The following is a 17067-nucleotide window of genomic DNA, read 5'->3' on the forward strand; positions in this document are numbered from 1 at the left end:
TCCACACTTTTAAAAGAAATAAAACAATAGCTAACTTTTCGAAAGGGGCACTCACACCAGAAATCTGAGCACTCCCATTGTGACCCAGGAGCCTGCATTTGCATCCCCAAGTAGGGAAGCAGAGTCACAAGCAGGGAAGGCTGGGGCAGAGCAGGTCACTAGGCCACCTCCTGCTTCCAGAACAAACTGCAGCTGCTCCTAAACCAACCCCCAGCAAAAGGCTGGCTGCTGTGTGAGGCAAAAAGTGTTAGAATTATTCCGATGACCTCTCTTGGTGTCTACCAGCCTTTATGAATCAGGAGGTTCTCTGCTGTAACTAACGAATTCGTTCCTGTGCCATCAGACGGGTTTCAGCGCCGCTGTGTCACTGAGACTACAGCTGCCTACACAGTGGAAGCTGCCCAGTGAAGGATGTGGGGCTCAAGTCCCAAGTCCTCCACTTCCAAGCTGTGTGGTCTTGGGCAAGCAACCACATTTCTGAGCTCCAGTCTGCCTATCTGGAAAGCATGATAATAACCCACAGTGTGGTAGTGAGGTGTAAAGGTCAATACTTGCAAATCACCCCATGAGCATTAAGTAAATGTAGCCTCCATTCGTCTTATTTTGATGTTAGTAGTGTTATTACTCTTTCACTCTTACTTCCGAGAAATTTTGGGGAAGCCACTGACTAATAAAACTTCATCCAAATGGCATTTCACTTACTTGAGTAATCTCCAGAGATAAAGGGCCTGGAAGCTTGCTTCCCTTATTTTTCCAGCTCACTGAAATGTGTGCTCATTGTGCAGCAAGTGCTTTGCCGTTAACCAGCAGAGAAGTTGATCAAGGTCAGGAACCCAGGCACAAAGGGACACTGTCAGAGCTGACCTCACAAATGCTAATCCCCTTTATCCCTTCCCAGAATGGACCGTAATCGTCTCCAGATTAAAATGTGCAGGAGAGGTGACCAAAACAAAAACTTGGCAGCGAATGTGAATGCACACATATATGGTTAACAGCCTCTCCTGGAGAGGCCACCTGTTTAGCACTCCCCCTAGAAAGGCTAGGGCATTAGAGCTGTAGCTAAGGCTTCATGGGTATGGAGAGGTTCTACCCAGCTTAGAAGACAGAGACCAGGGAACCCAAGCAACCAAAGGTCTATGCCAAATTCCTTTAGCCAATGTATCAAGAATGCCATGAGCTGTTGACATGTGTGCCCCTGCCTGCCCCTTCTCTGGATTTCCCATGTAGACTTAAGGGTTATGTTGTTATGAACCCTAGTCTTGGCTTGACCTTGAGCAAGCAACTGATCCTCTCCAACCTTGTCTCCTCCTCTGTAACATGGGGATAATGAGAGAACCTTCTTCAAAGGGCAGATAAGTCATGAGAGTACATGTGTAAACATAGAATTTGCTGCTTGGAACATACAAAGCTCAAGAAATATTGGTGACTGTTGTCCTGAAGAATTCTTGTTAAATTCTTTCCATGAGGGATTAAAAATCTTTGTCCTCTGAAAACCCTAAGTTAAAAAGCCCCCAGTTCCCTTCCTAAACTAGCAAAGTGTGGTTAGAGGGGTCATGGGGGGTGGGGAGGAACATCAGTTAAATGCTCAGTAAATATTCCATGACTGAAACGGCTTGTATTAGCACTTGGGATCTGTCCTTTCTAGGGCATCTGTTAACTCTTTACTATCCTGTGAAAATCTGACTTCCCCTCAAAATTCAGCCCTTTTTTTTTTTGCATTAATAGAATTCTCATGCATATCTAAATAAGGAATAAAATATACATTGATGTTACTTTAACATTTTTTTGTCATTTAAGAAGCCATTGTATCTTACTTATATTTTTCTCATTACTTTTAATGTAGCAGTAAGCATAATTCTCTCCCCAGAGGTACTCAGCAAGTGGTTCATTAAAAATGCATGCCTGGGTTGTAGTAAGCAATGCTCTGGATCTGAAATACTTTCTCATTCTCTATGAGACCGTCTCTAATTATAAGCCTAATAGTCTGAGCTGATCTTCACAATTAAAATTTTAAACCAACGAAACTGGAATATGGAACGTTGTTTAGGATAGCATTATATTCTCTTTGCTGACTTTTCTTTTAAGCTCAATCCAGCAGGTAGGATGCCAATTCTTAATTCTATCTCTTATGTAGCTTTATTTATATTATTTTTCAAAGTTCTATGAAACGTCTCTCCATTGTTACACATAACATTGAAATCACAGAAACAGACTTTAAAAAGAAAATGAGAGAAAAGGTGCAGGTTCTGAATGTGGTATTCATTTATTCTCATTCACTGTAAAGGTCCCCTAGCATTATTTACCCAGGAAAGCTGTCCTTCAAAAAACTGTTAGCATCATGTTACACAAGATGGAAAGAGTAAGTCATGAAGGATTACAAACATCAGAACACTCCAAAGACATTAGAAGTATTGGGGCAAGGCTGCTTACAGGAGTCTGTCATTTTGCTGCCAGAAATAATTTCTTTTCACTTAGGATGTTCATTTTACCATGACTTAGAACATACTCTTACCAAAAAATGCTAATATCTTCAAACTCCAGAGTCTTAGTGAAGAAGAAAAAGCTGTAGGTATCACCTCTTCCAAATCCCCCACCGCACACACCATTTAACAGATGAAGACACTGAGGGTCAGGGAGGGTAAATGATTTGCCAAAGGTCACACTCATTTTAGTGACAAGCCCCTGGGCCTGCACCAGCCTCTGGCCTTGTCAGCCAAGCCATTATTTTCCAAAACAGCAGATATCCCCATAGCTGAGAGAGCAGGTGTTCACAGAAAGCTCTGGGATATTTTATATTTATGATCACTAGCACTTACAACTTTGTAAAATATATATGCTTTCACTATCAAAATGTTCCAAATTTTGAAGTTTCAGAACTTAACCTCCAATTATCTAGAAAATTTTACTAACTCAATCATGATCTGTATAAGATAAATCTATGTATATGTAAGCATATACATATGTAAGCATATACGCAAGTATAACTGATATTAGATTCACTGGATTAGCAATTAATTATACTACTATGGCTTCTTTATTTTAAAATAATATCAGTAAGAGTTTCTACTTGCCAAGTTCTGTCTATTGTCAAGGTCATGCTAGAAACTTGAAATGATGACAGTTGTTAAATCCTTGATGGTAATAACCCATGCAGCTTATTTACCAAATCATAATTGTTTTCATTGACTATGTCTGAAAGGAGGTGGGTATGTGATTTTCTTACTATTTCTAGGATGGTTTGGAGGCCTTCCCTTTGATACATTAATAGAAATCTCTATCTGAAATGATATTCTGGGTCACCTGGGTGGCTTAGCAGTTGAGGGTCTGCCTTTGGTTCAGGTCATGATGCCGGAGTCCGGAAATGAGTCCCATATCGGGCTCCCTGCAAAGAGCCTGCTTCTCCTTCTGCCTATGTCTCCCTCCCTCCCTCCCTCTCTCTCTCTCTCTCTCTCTCTCTCTCTCTCATGAATAAATAAATAAAATCTTTTTTTAAAAAAAGAAAGGATATTCTTTCTGAGGTGGCTGGTGGCTGTGCAGGAGGATGATATAGATTGTTATAGCTTAAATGATTCTGGAACCATGACACTAGAATGCCTTGGCCATGAACCCCATGTAGATTGTGGAGGTAATAATATATATGTAATGAGAAAGATTAGATATATAATATAGATATAATCATGTGTGATACAGAATTAATCAAATATAATACATAATTATCTTTATATGGTGTATGGAGGTTTATTAAGTACCAGAAATAGGAAGTTAATAACTGTTCATTCTTTTGTGCTTAGAAATCTAATTCTTAAAAACTGTTAGTGAAATATGGTACTTTATTGTACTGTGACCCAAACCTCTGCTTCCTTGCCATGAAGGGTTTCTTGTATTGCACAGCGATTCTGAGCATAGACCTTAGAATTATACTCCTTAGGTCCAAATCCCAGCCACTTACTGGCTCTATGACCTTGAATATGGGACTTACCCTCCATGAATCTCAATTTCCTTATGTGTAAAATGGCAAATATAATAGTTTTTCCTCTTAGGGAGAATGTAAGGATCAGATTAGATAATGTGTGTGGGAAGCTTAGCACAGTACCTTGTATATAGGCCTTCCATTCAGGTTACCGTATCACCATCATCATCCCAGTAGTCAATGGCAACGATACTGTTCTGTACTATACAAGGGCCCATCTTGTGGGGTTAGTTTGAGTCCGTGTGCTGCTAATCTGTGCACATCCTCATTGATCCATCCCTGGCTCTAGGGAACTCCAGCATGTATCAATATTGGCAAGATCTACAAGTGCTCAGGAGGTCTCAAGATTAGGTAAATCCTATAAAGGAGAGTTTATCATACCCAACCAACTGTTCCCCCACAGGTAAAGATTTCTTTGGCTTCTCAGAATCTACTGATAACCTGATAATATTCCAAAAATTTGGAATCTATGGCACAACCATAGGAAAAATAATGAAGTGTGTATCTTGTGTTTGCATATATTGGTAGAACGTTGGAATCAAGCCAGTCAGTGTGGCAACTGAGGTGGTTGCTCATCCTCTGTTTTGACATCTTAGAGAGCAGGGCTCTATCGTGTGTCAGCAACAGTGGGGTTTGCAGCTCCCCCCAACACCTGTCATATTGCCCAGGAGATTTCTTTCCCCACAATAGAGTATTAGAAGGTACTTGGCAAGGAGAGCCCATAATGTCATCATACATTTACAGCCCATTTGTCTGATTTATAAGTCCAAATAGCCATTTAAAAATTCCAAATCAGGCTTTGTCAGGCAGCCCCACTCTTTTGTCATCTACAAATCAAACGGTTATGTTTAAAGCAGTAAATAGCGAATGACTTCTACGTACAGCCTCAGAGCAGGTGTCCCAGACTCGCCAATATCAAATCGTATGGTTGGGATATTTATAAGCAGGATAGCTTGAAAATGTACCCACTGCTTTCTTCTGCAGAACTTAGCTTTTCAAATAACATTTCAGGTATATCTCCCGAACATAAACAAGATGTCAATGCAAGCAGTATTGGATTATCTTTATACCAAGCAGTTGTCACCTAACTTGGACCTGGACCCACTGGAATTAATTGCCTTGGCAAATAGATTTTGCCTGCCACACTTGGTTGCCCTTGCAGGTAAGTCTGACGACTCAGGACCATGCACTGCCTGACTGTCAAATTTATCAAAATCACATTTAAACAAAAATAACATTTCCAGGAAATAAAAAATAATTTTTTATCACCCAATAGAGGATGTCTTGTGCAGGGTGATATGAATTGATCAAATGTATCAGACAACCCAATTCAGTTCCACAAATATTTCTTAAGCACCTACTTTGTGGTAGGCCCTGTAGGAGGATGCAGTTATCAAGATGAGTAATGCATGACCCCTGCCCTTGAGACCCATGCTCTGTCTATGCACTCTGCCTCATTTGTGGGCCATGGAATTTAAAATAAAACTATTATGTCCATATTATCCCCATAATGTGTGCTCGGGCCCAGTCTTCAAGAAAGACACAGTAGGAGGCAGTGGTTAAGAATATAGGCTACAGAACCAGATTGCTCAGGTTCACATCCCAACTCCACCATTTACTGGCTGGATGACTTCACACTTAACCACTCTGTCTCTGCTCTCTCTCTCTCTTTAGAATGGGGATCATGTTATTCTACCGTAGAGTTGTTACAAAGATTAAGGAGTTAAGATATATATAAAGTTCTCAGAACAGTGTCTGGCACCTAGTAAGCATTATGTAAGTGGTTTTTTTAAAGCTATTTTAGAAAATGTTCTGACATTGTCAAGAGCATTTTGGGAGACAGAAAAAAAAGGGGGACTTGGCTTCACTTCCCAAAATCTTATGCATCATTTCTGGATTTGTTCAGTGGTTAAGCTGAAACAGGTCTAAATAGGATATGTGTATTCACATACTTTTTTCTTAAATATAAAACTTCACCTTCATTTACCAGAGGGGTCAGTTAGCAGTCTGCGTGTTTGTCACTGCATTATCTGACCCCTGTTAACCGTGAAAGCAGAAGTAGTGCCAGTTTTGTGCATTGGCCTACCTGTCCCCAGCACACGGAAAAGTGAGCATATTAGCTTCCCAATAAGTAACTGTTGAATCATTAAGTAAATGAAAATGAATGTTTGAACAAACCAACTGGTCATATCTGCACTTGACCTTTTGGCAGTGTCTTTAGAAAAAAAGGTATTTCTCTGGACTCCAGGTTTCTACTACACTCATCCAACTGGAGCTCAAAGTCCTCTTCTTGCCTTACCTCTTCCCCCATTGGATAGAAAGAGATCATTGAAGCATTGCTATGGACTTTTTTAAAAATGCTACTAACCAAAACACCCGAAGTCACAGATCCAGAAGAGTAAACAGCTTTTTAAATGTTAACTCTAAGAGGCCGTGATGGGCAGTTCCTTTTTTCAGAAGTATGGGTTCTGATCCATTGGTCTATCCAGCTTGTACAAGTATTTATCCTTTGAGAGGATGAATTTGATTTTTTTTTAATAGAAACAATTTGGAGCCAAATCTGTTGAACAAGGTTTGTGATTGAACTCAGTGCCATTTTTGTTTAAATATTAAATATGGTGATAAAAACATGAGACTGACTTTGTGAAAGGAACTGAACCAAGGAGAGGTCCTTTTGTCACCTACAGACCTCTATGTATGTTTCCTTTTGTTATTAAGTGCTATTGTTACTACTGTGATTAATATGCAGCTGCCTAAGCTGATCCCTTTAATTATTTATAGTGTTTGGTAAGTATAGAGTATTCAGAACATAGTTTTTAATCAGAACATAGTTTTTTTTTTTAAGATTTTATTTATTTATTCATAGAGACACAGCTAGAGAGAGAGAGGCAGAGACACAGGCAGAGAGAGAGGCAGGCACCATGCAGGGAGCCCGATGCGGGACTCGATCTGGGGTCTCCAGGATCACACCCCGGGCTGCAGGCAGCACTAAACCGCTGCGCCACCGGGGCTGCCCAGAACATAGTTTTTAAAAATCAGTTTCTGGGGTGATTTTTGCAAGCCAAAGTGTTAAATGAATAACAAGAAAAGTTGTTACCTAAAATTAAGAAGCCCAATGACTTCTTTGGAAAATGTGGTTCCAAATAGTTCTTTGTCAATCCAGCTGATGAAAGCTGTGCCAAAGAAACCATTAAATCTAGATATCGTATTGACCAGATAGAGGCGTGCTGACTAGCAGGTGCGTAGACCAGAAGAAGGTCAGCAGGACTGGGACAATGTACTGGATTAGAACAACAGATTCAATGCTAGAGGTGAAAAGAGTGCCTTGATCTCAAGGAGGTAGGAATGTGGGCCTAGCCTGTCCCCACAGATGTCAATCCTAGAAGCGGAGACAGCCCACACAGAGGCAAGAGACCACTCAGTCTCAGAACCACAGTTTAAGTTCAGCTTAGGAGCCTTGGACACAGCTCCCAGGCAGAAGTGGCCCTCCCAACTAGATTTTTGTTACTTCTGGTTGAAGTTCCCCCAGTTTCTAGAATCTAAGAGGCTGAACAATATGTTACCCATCTGCAGCTGTTGAGAAAGACATCTGTATTCACATTTGTAATTCCCCATATGGATTCATTCATCTGTTACTCAGTCCTTCCACTGTCAGAGATTATTGAGAATTGGAGTGATGAGTGGGCAAACTGTCAAACAAGAAGAGACTAAGGAATTTCGAGGACTCTAGGAAGGCACTGGACGGTCTGGAGCAGCACCATCCAATAGAACTTTCTGCAATGATGGAAATGTTCTGTGTCTGTGTTGCCCAATACACATGAGACTGTTGAGCACTTCAGTGTGACTAATGTGGCTGAGGGCATGAATTTTTAATTTTATTTAATTTTAAGTGAAGTTTCAATCAGCTCATGTGGCCTATAGCTCCTGTACTAGACAGTAAGGATCTAGAGGGCTCTGGCTATTTCAAAAGTGTGAGCAAGTGTCCCAGAGTCATTGGTTCAATGGCCAGTGACCAGAACTTTCCATGCTGAAAGGCCACCCATCACAATGGGCTCTGAGTTCAGTTCAGATGGCGGCCAGAGCTGGCTCCCATATTCCTCCCCTCTTAGGTGGTTCCAGACCAGTCTCTCTAGGTGAGAGGTCTGGCTTACAAGGATATGGTTCAACTTTCTCCTGTTCTCTCTCTCTTCCCTAGAGCAGTATGCTGTTCAGGAGCTGACCAAGGCTGCGATGAGTGGTGTGGGCATTGATGGGGAAGTGCTCTCGTATTTGGAACTGGCCCAGGTCTGTAACAATTTGCCTTTCACCTTTTAAATGTGTTCAACCAGTTCATTTAATGCTGATAAAACATTCCGCTGTTGCATCTGTCTAAATAAAGATGTCACCACTGAGTCACAGAGGGCCCTGTGTACACTGAGAAGATCTGAGAGTTTCACGTTTCATGCACCATTCACCCTGCTGGGCTTCGTTTGAGAAAACAACAAGGACCCTACCCCACGCCAGCCCCATTGTCCCCCGAGGCACCAGCTTCACATGTGGGAGAACAACGTGGGGCATGATAGGGGAAGGTTTTGTCTCTCCTTGTTTGAATTCTTGGACACATATTGGCCAAGATCAGACAGTTTCTAGAACTCCACGAAGCTCTGTAATACCCTCCATCTCACTGCAGCTCTCTTGGGCTTTTCCAAAATCAGTATTTGTTAATATCAATATTGTGATTCCATAATCGCGGCACACCCTTGCACTGTTCCAGAGAGGCCCCAAGATCCAGCCTCAGCGTTGTCACGAATAACTTTACTCAAGGCACAAAGCTAAGCTCTGCCGCAGCTTCCTTAGCTGTAGAGAATGGAGATGATAACCCAGGTCCTGACAACCTTACAGATTATTTTGAGAATCAAGTGGGAGAGAATGTTCAAGAAAGAGCAGGGAAGAGTAGAAGCCCTCTCATGGGTGCAGGATGCTTACTTCGTCCCTGACATAGACTCCATGACAATGAGGTGACACCCTCATTGGGTGAATGGAGGGAAGGAATGAAGAAAAAATTCTTCAGTTCTCTCTCCAGCCCACTGGGTTTGTCTTTGTTCTCTCTCTCTGCGAGGGCTGTGGTTTACTAAGTCTTAGATCCGGTGATTTAAATGGATCTTTCTCAGTTCCAGAGAGAGGAGGGAGGCAAGTAGTAGGCCCTGTTGCCATTCCACCCATGGCCATAGGAATGGCTCGGATTCAAAAGGGGAAAAGGCTGAAGAGGACTTTATAGCAACCTGCTCTTTTTGACTTACTGTGCAACAAGTATTTGTGGTTTTCTCCCCACACATCCAGCACTGTGCTAGACAAAAGGACACATGGTTATAAATGGCAGATTCTCTGCCCTTGGGGCAATCATAGACAGTGAGAGAAATAGAAACAAACATTATTAAAATCTAGTGTGAAAAACACCTTAACAGAGGTTACAGTGAAAACCAACAACAAAGAACACCTATTGCAGTAGGATCAGCAAAAGGCCCCATCAAAGTTGGTTGTCCACATTTGGAATTTGAGGTCTTTCAAAACAGGTCTGGGGCCCAGTTCATGACTTGTGCTCTCTCCATAAGTATTCCTCCTGGAGAAAAGCAAATGACCCAGAATTGCATATATGGCCAGTCTACTTGAGGCAATGATTTGCAGTTGTGTCTGTTTGCTCTGGGTCCCTGCCCTGACAAGCCTTGGCAGGAAGAGTTTAAGATGGAGCCTCCCATGTCTTAGCTCATTCATTAGACCTTAGCCTAGTGGCATGCTGGGCTTAGTTAACAATCAGGTTGGGGACAGTGGCACCCTGATCTGTTGCATTTTCCAGTTTCATGGTATAAATACCCCTGTCTGACCAGTTTTAACATCATAAAATTGCTGACCTCAGAGTAGGGAAGATATGTGCACAGTTGACTCTCTTGGGCAGGTACAAGCCAACTCCAGGACACCAATGCCCTAATCTTACTTTCAGAAAGAAATCTGATATCAAGAGAAATTGGAAGTGGGGCACCTGGGTGGCTCAGTGGTTGAGCGGCTGCCTTTGGCTCAGGTCATGATCCTGGGGTCCTGGTATCAAGTCCCACATTGAGCTCCTCATGGGGAGGCTGCTTCTCCCTCTGCCTGTGTCTCTGCCTCTCTCTGAAGAAACACTTCTCATGAGTAAATAAACTCTTTAAAGGAGAGAGAAAGAGAGAGATTGAAAGGATCAGTAAAAATTGTCTATAATGTCGAGGTTGCAATTCTCAGAACTTCTTGAGTTTTTTTCTGAGGACTTCAGCTTTTATATGGGCCTTTGTTCAGCAGAGATGTGGGCCCCAAAGGAAGCAGCCTGTGAGGTATCAGGGTTCCACCTGATCAAAGAAACCTCAGGACCAACACACTGAATGGATGTCTGAGAAGGACAGGACAGAGTGTGGGGTGGGGGAAGACTTGCCAAATTTGGGGAGGAATGGGACGTGACTGTTGAATTTTGAGCACCAAGTCTGTTTTGGTCACGGCTGCCTCAGCTGCCACCTCCCTGAGCATCTGCTCAGAAAGGAGATGTTGTGGAGCATCGGGTCCCTGCCACCCTGCCCACACCACCCGCTCTTATGTAACCGAAGGACAGGTACGCGGACGGTCATACGGTCTGCAGTCTCCTCTTTCAGATCCTTGGCCTCCGCAAGCCGAGCTCTGACATGCGACACGGAGTGCTCTGTGGCCGAGGCTCCCTTAACCAGAGTCAGTGTCGCTGCTCTGCTGCCGGCTGGCACCTTCCAAAGGCCACGGTCATTTATCACTAGTGGGCCAGTGCGGGGGGAGGCTGGGAGGCAAGGAGTGTTTTCAGTTCCTGATTTGATACAGTGAGTATTTTGGGTGCACCTGTCACAGGGGTAAGGAAGAGGTGTGCCAAACGCTATATTTGGCTGGGGTCGGGGCCACAGCCAAAGTCAAAACAGTGTAGTCAAAACAAGAGGTTGATGGAATCAGTCACGCGGGCCCTTTATCTCTGTCACCCCAACGGTGGCTTACTGTTTCTCGGTGGCCCCCCTTTAGAAAGCAGGAGTCTGACTCCCTTTTGGTCACTTCCCTGTAGTTCCACAACGCCCACCAGTTGGCCGCCTGGTGTTTGCACCACATCTGCACCAACTACAACAGTGTTTGTTCCAAGTTCCGCAAGGAGATCAAATCGAAGTCCGCAGGTGAGACTGTGGGTTCCCAGCTGTCTTGTTCTCATGGCCTCTGAACGAAGCATTGACCCTCTGTGCCCTTGAGCAGGTCCGTGGGCAGCAGGCAGCTCAGGGAAAATAGGCTTGTGGTCACACGCCTAGGCATGACCCAAAGAATTGTGGGTTTGGGGTTCTCTTTTTGAAGAGCTTCATAGCTGGAGGATTGGGTGGAGTGGGGTTCAGGGTTCCCTGCCACAGGGCACACTGAGCTCACCCTTATCCGAGGAGGCATGCCGAAGGCAAGCTCACACTCTGAAATCGAGTGGTCGTGGGCTCAGGTACTCTGTGCACAGCTACTTCTAGCAAGTGATTCTAACTCTCAAAAGTGGAGCGTTGCAATCTGCAAATGGTTCTACCCCTACCCTAATCCCTCCACGCTGGGTTGTCAGGACAGGGTGTCCAAGAGCAGATACCAGAAGCAGCTGGGCACAGAACCTAGAATGTAGAAGCAATCCACGAATGACGGGTGTTACCATCTGCATCTTTCCTTCACCAGACAACCAGGAGTACTTTGAGCGGCACCGCTGGCCCCCCGTGTGGTACCTGAAGGAAGAAGACCACTACCAGCGAGTGAAAAGAGAACGGGAGAAGGAAGACATTGCACTAAACAAACATCACTCGAGACGAAAGTGGTGCTTCTGGAATTCGTCTCCAGCAGTCGCCTGAGGAGGAAGAGATAAAAATGAGTAATCTGACGCACCACTTGTTAAAAGCACTACTGTAAAATTAGTCTTATTATTAGAGATAAGTTGTAGTTCAGGTTTCAGGCACTGATCTTCCTCCACTTTCGTGCATTTCTCCTTGTTGGGATCAAAGCACAAGCTCCCCATCTATGAGCCTGGACAAAAAAGGGAAGCTGACACTCACAGCATTCCTTAAACTTATATGTATGTTTTTTGTTAGAAGGCTTAATAAACTTTAGTCCGTCACTTCGTTTCTTTTTATACAAAGGAAGACAAAAAAAATCCAGCTTTCATGTTTCAAATTCCAAATTGGAAAATATTTTTATATGGTCTCTTGTATTTTGTTGAAATGAAAATACTGTGTATTACTTTATTTTACAGGCCACAAATTAACCATGAAGTCGCCCTGTGATTCTCTTTGCCCACATGACCACCAGGCATTATTACATAATGAGAGGGTTATCCTCTCGTTGTGAAGTGCAGGGTTGGAATGAAATTCCCCCAAGCGCAAGTTAGAGAGTGTTTAATCTTTGTTCTGCCGAATAACACTGGTGTAATTACCAAGTCAGCTCCAAGACTGTGTATTTACAATATTTGCCGTGTAAGTGCTAGTAATTATATGGTTATATGTGCCATGTAAAATATAGTGATATCAAGTCTTCTGTTGTTTAAAATGTCCAGATTCAAAAGGATAATCTTTATAATCATTAGAAGGGCTTATTAAATCCCAGCAGTATCCAGGGCAAACCCACCGGGGGACCCGAACACACGAGACGCCCTCAGAGCACCAGTGTCTGAGTTGCTGTGTGAGGCTTTGCGTCTCCCGGTGTCCCTGGGTCTTGCCATGCTTCTGCGTGCAGATTCTTCAATGACTTGAACTGAGATGGGCAAGGGAAGGGATCCCCAGACTTTGTCCCAATCATCGGCAGGCTTGTCACATCTCACCCACGGAAACAGGCTTCTCAGGTCTCTTACCTGCAGCCAACTTCACTTTGTAAGACACGCATTTTTAACTCTTCCCAGGGAAAATTCATGCCACTGTAGAAGCAGGCTGAGGCAGACCACCCACCCCTGCCGAAGGTCAGCGGGGCCTGTGAAGGCGTAATGCTGGAGGCTGGGTCGTCTGGGGTCCCTGCATTCTCCAACGCAGACAGGAACCTTATTCCAAGAGTCTAGGAAATGGTGCTATTGTTAGTCTTGACCCTTTGTTGTTCTGAGTTTTCAGTGTTAAAACGGAAAGTATTGAGCAGGGGAGCTTCAGAGAGGCAGGCAGCCCTTGCTTCTCTACACATTAAAATGCTACAGCACTCATACGGGGCATTTTAAGGCCACAGCTCCATACCTGCTGTGGGATGTGGTGTGGCGGGGGCAGGGGCTGATTTTGTTGGGAGGTCAACAGGGGATGCTAAAGGCTGTTGATTTTTTTTTCTAGCTTTCGAAAGTTGGAAAAGAGACAGTTGAGTCCAAACCCCACTATTGACAACCATACGCATTTGAAAATCTATCCAGATTACAGATGGACATTTATTACTGGCAGTGGATATACACCAGATCCAAGATTTTGGAGAGGCTCAGAAATGCATTCACAGCCTCTTGGCAAAGGAGAGGGCGCAGTAGAGTAGAAATGGATGGTTGTAAATGCATCTACCTTAAGTTTTGGTCCATAGTGTTGTAAATCATTAACAGGAGGAGAAAGGAGACAGAATGAGAGGATAAATGTCAAGACTCAGGAAGAATTGACATATATCCCATCCTAAAATGATAGAAGTTGAGTTTTTAGTGAGTGGTCAGAGTTGAATTTATACAACCAAAGTTCCCACGTGATTGTAATCTTGCCAAAACATAATGGACACATAAATGAACCTGGGGTATAAGCAATAATATCCACTAGTGTTTGTTATCAGCTACTGTAACCAAGTGGCTGGTTCATTTGGTTGATGCTGATTATGGCCTTTAACTATGGTGGTTTGTTTCGTGTTTTTTATTTCACAAAAAGCCAATAAAATTGTTTAGCTATAAAATGCCTCCTTTTTTTTAAGGACTACCAAAATGTCGTGTGTGTGATTTTCATAGCTTTTTCTGAAAACTATCAAAACTTTAAAGGTGCTGGTCATGGGGGATCCATGTGCTTCCATAACAAGGCACCTTGAATGACTGTCCTCTCTGTTTTCTATACTGTCAGCAGAGTTTCCAATGCCACCATGTAGATGTGGGATCTGGCTCTTTCCTCTTGGATAATACAGTTATATCACTAGATCCAGTAGAGCACTGGAAAAAAATACAAATGGTGTCCATAGCCTGACGGGCTTATTATAATCTTGGTTTTGGACAATTCTGGCAGAAATTTAGTGAAAGATTGCATTGTAATTCATGAAGATCATGTAGACCAATCTTTTCTTTAGAAGCAGGTCTAAGAAAGCCTTTGGGAAAATCTGTGAACAATCTCTGGACCAAGATTGACATCTGATGAGATGTCATAGGGGCACTCTTCTGGGAGGCATATTCCCTGTAACTCCATGGAAGGGGGTTGACAACTATAGAAAATAATTGAGAAAAGACAGTGAGATTTCCAACAACTCCCCAGGCCTTTCAGAAATGAGTGGTCCAGATCATGGCACAGGTTACATAATGCGTACGAGTGGAGTCTTACCTAAAGAAAGCACTGGTCTAAGTTTCTCCCATGGCAATGCCTTGCAAATCATCAAAGATTTCAAGAGCCTACACTGGCATTATACAAAGGATAAAAAAGCATAAATCCTACGGTTTCAAGGTAACTCAAGTATTTTCTTTATGGAGATTCATAAGCAAGAATCCAATGTTTCTAAGAATTTTTTTTCACACTTGCTTTCACTGTATGGTTGAATTTCATCACTGTGACATTCACTTCTACTAGTCAGAGGATAAAATGAAATGAATCCTAAGTTTGGGAAGTATTTTATGAGTGCAGCATTTCTGAATTGAATGCTTTTCTGCAAGCTAAAGATTTACCGGGCTTTCTCTTAATTGGGTATTTCTTTAATCAAATGTCCTAATTGGACACTACTAGACAAGTATCAATAAGTCCTCTTTTCTAAAAGAATATGACCATTGCATAAAAAACATAGAGTTAAAAGTTATCCAAGGAGAATGTGTTTGTGTTATATGTATAAGTAAGGAAGAAGCAGCACAACAAAGAAAAGAAAAAGCTAAGGATAATTTAAAAACAGAAAGAAAAGTAAGAAAGGCGACTGACCAAAGCCATAGAAGTTTCATTAAGCACTCTGAGATACAGAGTACTCTCTTTCTTCCAAAATGCTAAATTCTGAGATTACTCCATCTCTCATGACTTAATTTATTTTCAGATGAAGACTTTACTCTCTTGAATTTCCGATTAGAAAGCAGGCAATGGAAGCACCTGAGTGGCTCAGTTGGTTAAGCATCTACCTTGGGCTCTGGTCATGATTCCATCATCCCACATCATCGTTGTCTGTCGAGCCTCTTGCTCAGTGGGGAGCCTGCTTCTCCTTCTCCCTCTGCCATTCCCCCGATCAAATAAATAAATAAAATCTTAAACTGGCAATGTAGGGGCCCCAGGGTAGCTCAGTTGGCCAAGCATCCGACTCTTGATTTTGGCCCAAGTCTTGATCTCAGGGCCTTGAGTTCAAGCCCTGTGTTGGGCTGCCAGCATGGAGCCTACTTTAAAAAAAAAAAAAAAAAAAAGCAGGTGATGTATGTATGCAACAAGAAAAGGCACTGGTGACCTGTAAAAGCAGCACTTCTGGAAAAGCTGGCTAGATTAGAAAATTCTCTCGTGCTGATAGTGTCTTTAAATCAGGGTATTTTTACTTAAGCAATTTGGTGCATGGTTTTTCACTGGGTTCCTGTGCAGGCACCTCATCAGTTAGATACCATCAGACCATAGTCTACAAAATATGGAAATAACGTAGGAGCAGTAACTCTTGGGTGAAAACCAATCAATCATGTAGTTGTACATTCACAGACATGAAAGTGGTAGAAACAACGGTAGGAGACATGATGCGACTTGTCAGCAATCTCTCCTGTTTCTCACTGAAATTTCTAGTGACACAACATCTTGGTGACACGATAGCCAGTGGAATGCAGATGTAATGGGTGGTGCCCAAATGTGGTCCCATGGAAAGAGTATTTGAATTCTTTGAGTCTGAATACATTCTCAGTCTCAGAGACCAGAATGGTTAGATTTTGCAGCAATCAGTGAGGAGAGAACTTGATTCACATCTCTCTGCTTGGATACCCACTGTGAAAATAAAGGAAACCATTTGAAATGGAGTAGGGGAAGCCTTGAAGGGGGCGCTCTCACGCACGTACCAATCTGCAGCCTACACAAACAATAGAATTATCTTGGTAAGAGAGGACACTTTTCACATGGGAATTTCCTCTCCCACTTTTAAGAAAAGCAAGGAAGATCCCTCTCTGCCCCAGCAACAGGCGCAGTAACCTCCCACTTGCAGCCAGTGAGAAACCGCCACAACCTTAAATCCTGCTCTTCCCTGAGGAACTGTTGTTTTATTTTTTTTATTTTTTTTTTAATTTTATTTATTTATGATAGTCATACAGAGAGAAAGAGAGAGAGGCAGAGACACAGGCAGAGGGAGAAGCAGGCTCCATGCGCCGGGAGCCTGATGTGGGATTCGATCCCGGGTCTCCAGGATCGCGCCCTGGGCCAAAGGCAGGCGCCAAACCGCTGCGCCACCCAGGGATCCCCGGAACTGTTGTTTTAAACCAAGGCTCCCTGGGGGCTCCAGGGTGGCAAAGTGGGTTAAGCGACTCACTCTTGGTTTCAGCTCAAGTCCCGATCTCAGGCTCGAGAGGTCAAGCCCTGCTTTGGGCTTCGTGCTTAGTGTGGAGTCTGCTTGAGATTCTCTCTCCTTTGATTTCTGTCCCTCCCAGTTGTGCTCTCTCTAAAAACAAGTCTTTAAATGAATAAGTAAATAAATAAAACACTTCAATTTCCTCCAAACCTAGTAAAGGCTGACCTTCTTTATCTCTTCCGGCTTGCCTGTGATCCATCAGAACTTGGATATTCTTGGGGATCCTTGGGTGGCTCAGTGGTATAGCATCTGCCTAGGCTCAGGGCATGATCCTGGAGTCCTGGGATTGAGTCCCACATAGGGCTACTTCTCTCTCTGCCTGTGTCTCTACTCTCTCTCTCTCTCTGTTTCTCATGAATACATAAATAAAA

At 43.1% G+C, this 17067-nt stretch overlaps 1 protein-coding gene across 12 annotated transcripts in view; it reads left to right on the plus strand.

Annotated features, from left to right (window-relative positions):
• RHOBTB1 (Rho related BTB domain containing 1) overlaps positions 1 to 13888 on the plus strand; it is a 117247-nt gene extending 103359 nt beyond the window's left edge. For all 12 annotated transcript variants that reach the window (XM_041749967.1, XM_041749968.1, XM_041749963.1 and 9 more), the window contains 4 exons: positions 4982 to 5132; positions 8166 to 8254; positions 11052 to 11157; positions 11681 to 13888. In XM_041749967.1, coding sequence (XP_041605901.1) covers positions 4982 to 5132; positions 8166 to 8254; positions 11052 to 11157; positions 11681 to 11850 — 516 coding nt within the window. In that variant the 3' untranslated portion in view covers positions 11851 to 13888. The remainder of the gene's footprint in view (positions 1 to 4981; positions 5133 to 8165; positions 8255 to 11051; positions 11158 to 11680) is intronic.
• Positions 13889 to 17067: the final 3179 nt, after the last annotated feature.

Source organism: Vulpes lagopus, chromosome 3 (assembly GCF_018345385.1).
Source record: "Vulpes lagopus strain Blue_001 chromosome 3, ASM1834538v1, whole genome shotgun sequence".
Classification (NCBI taxonomy): domain Eukaryota; kingdom Metazoa; phylum Chordata; class Mammalia; order Carnivora; family Canidae; genus Vulpes; species Vulpes lagopus.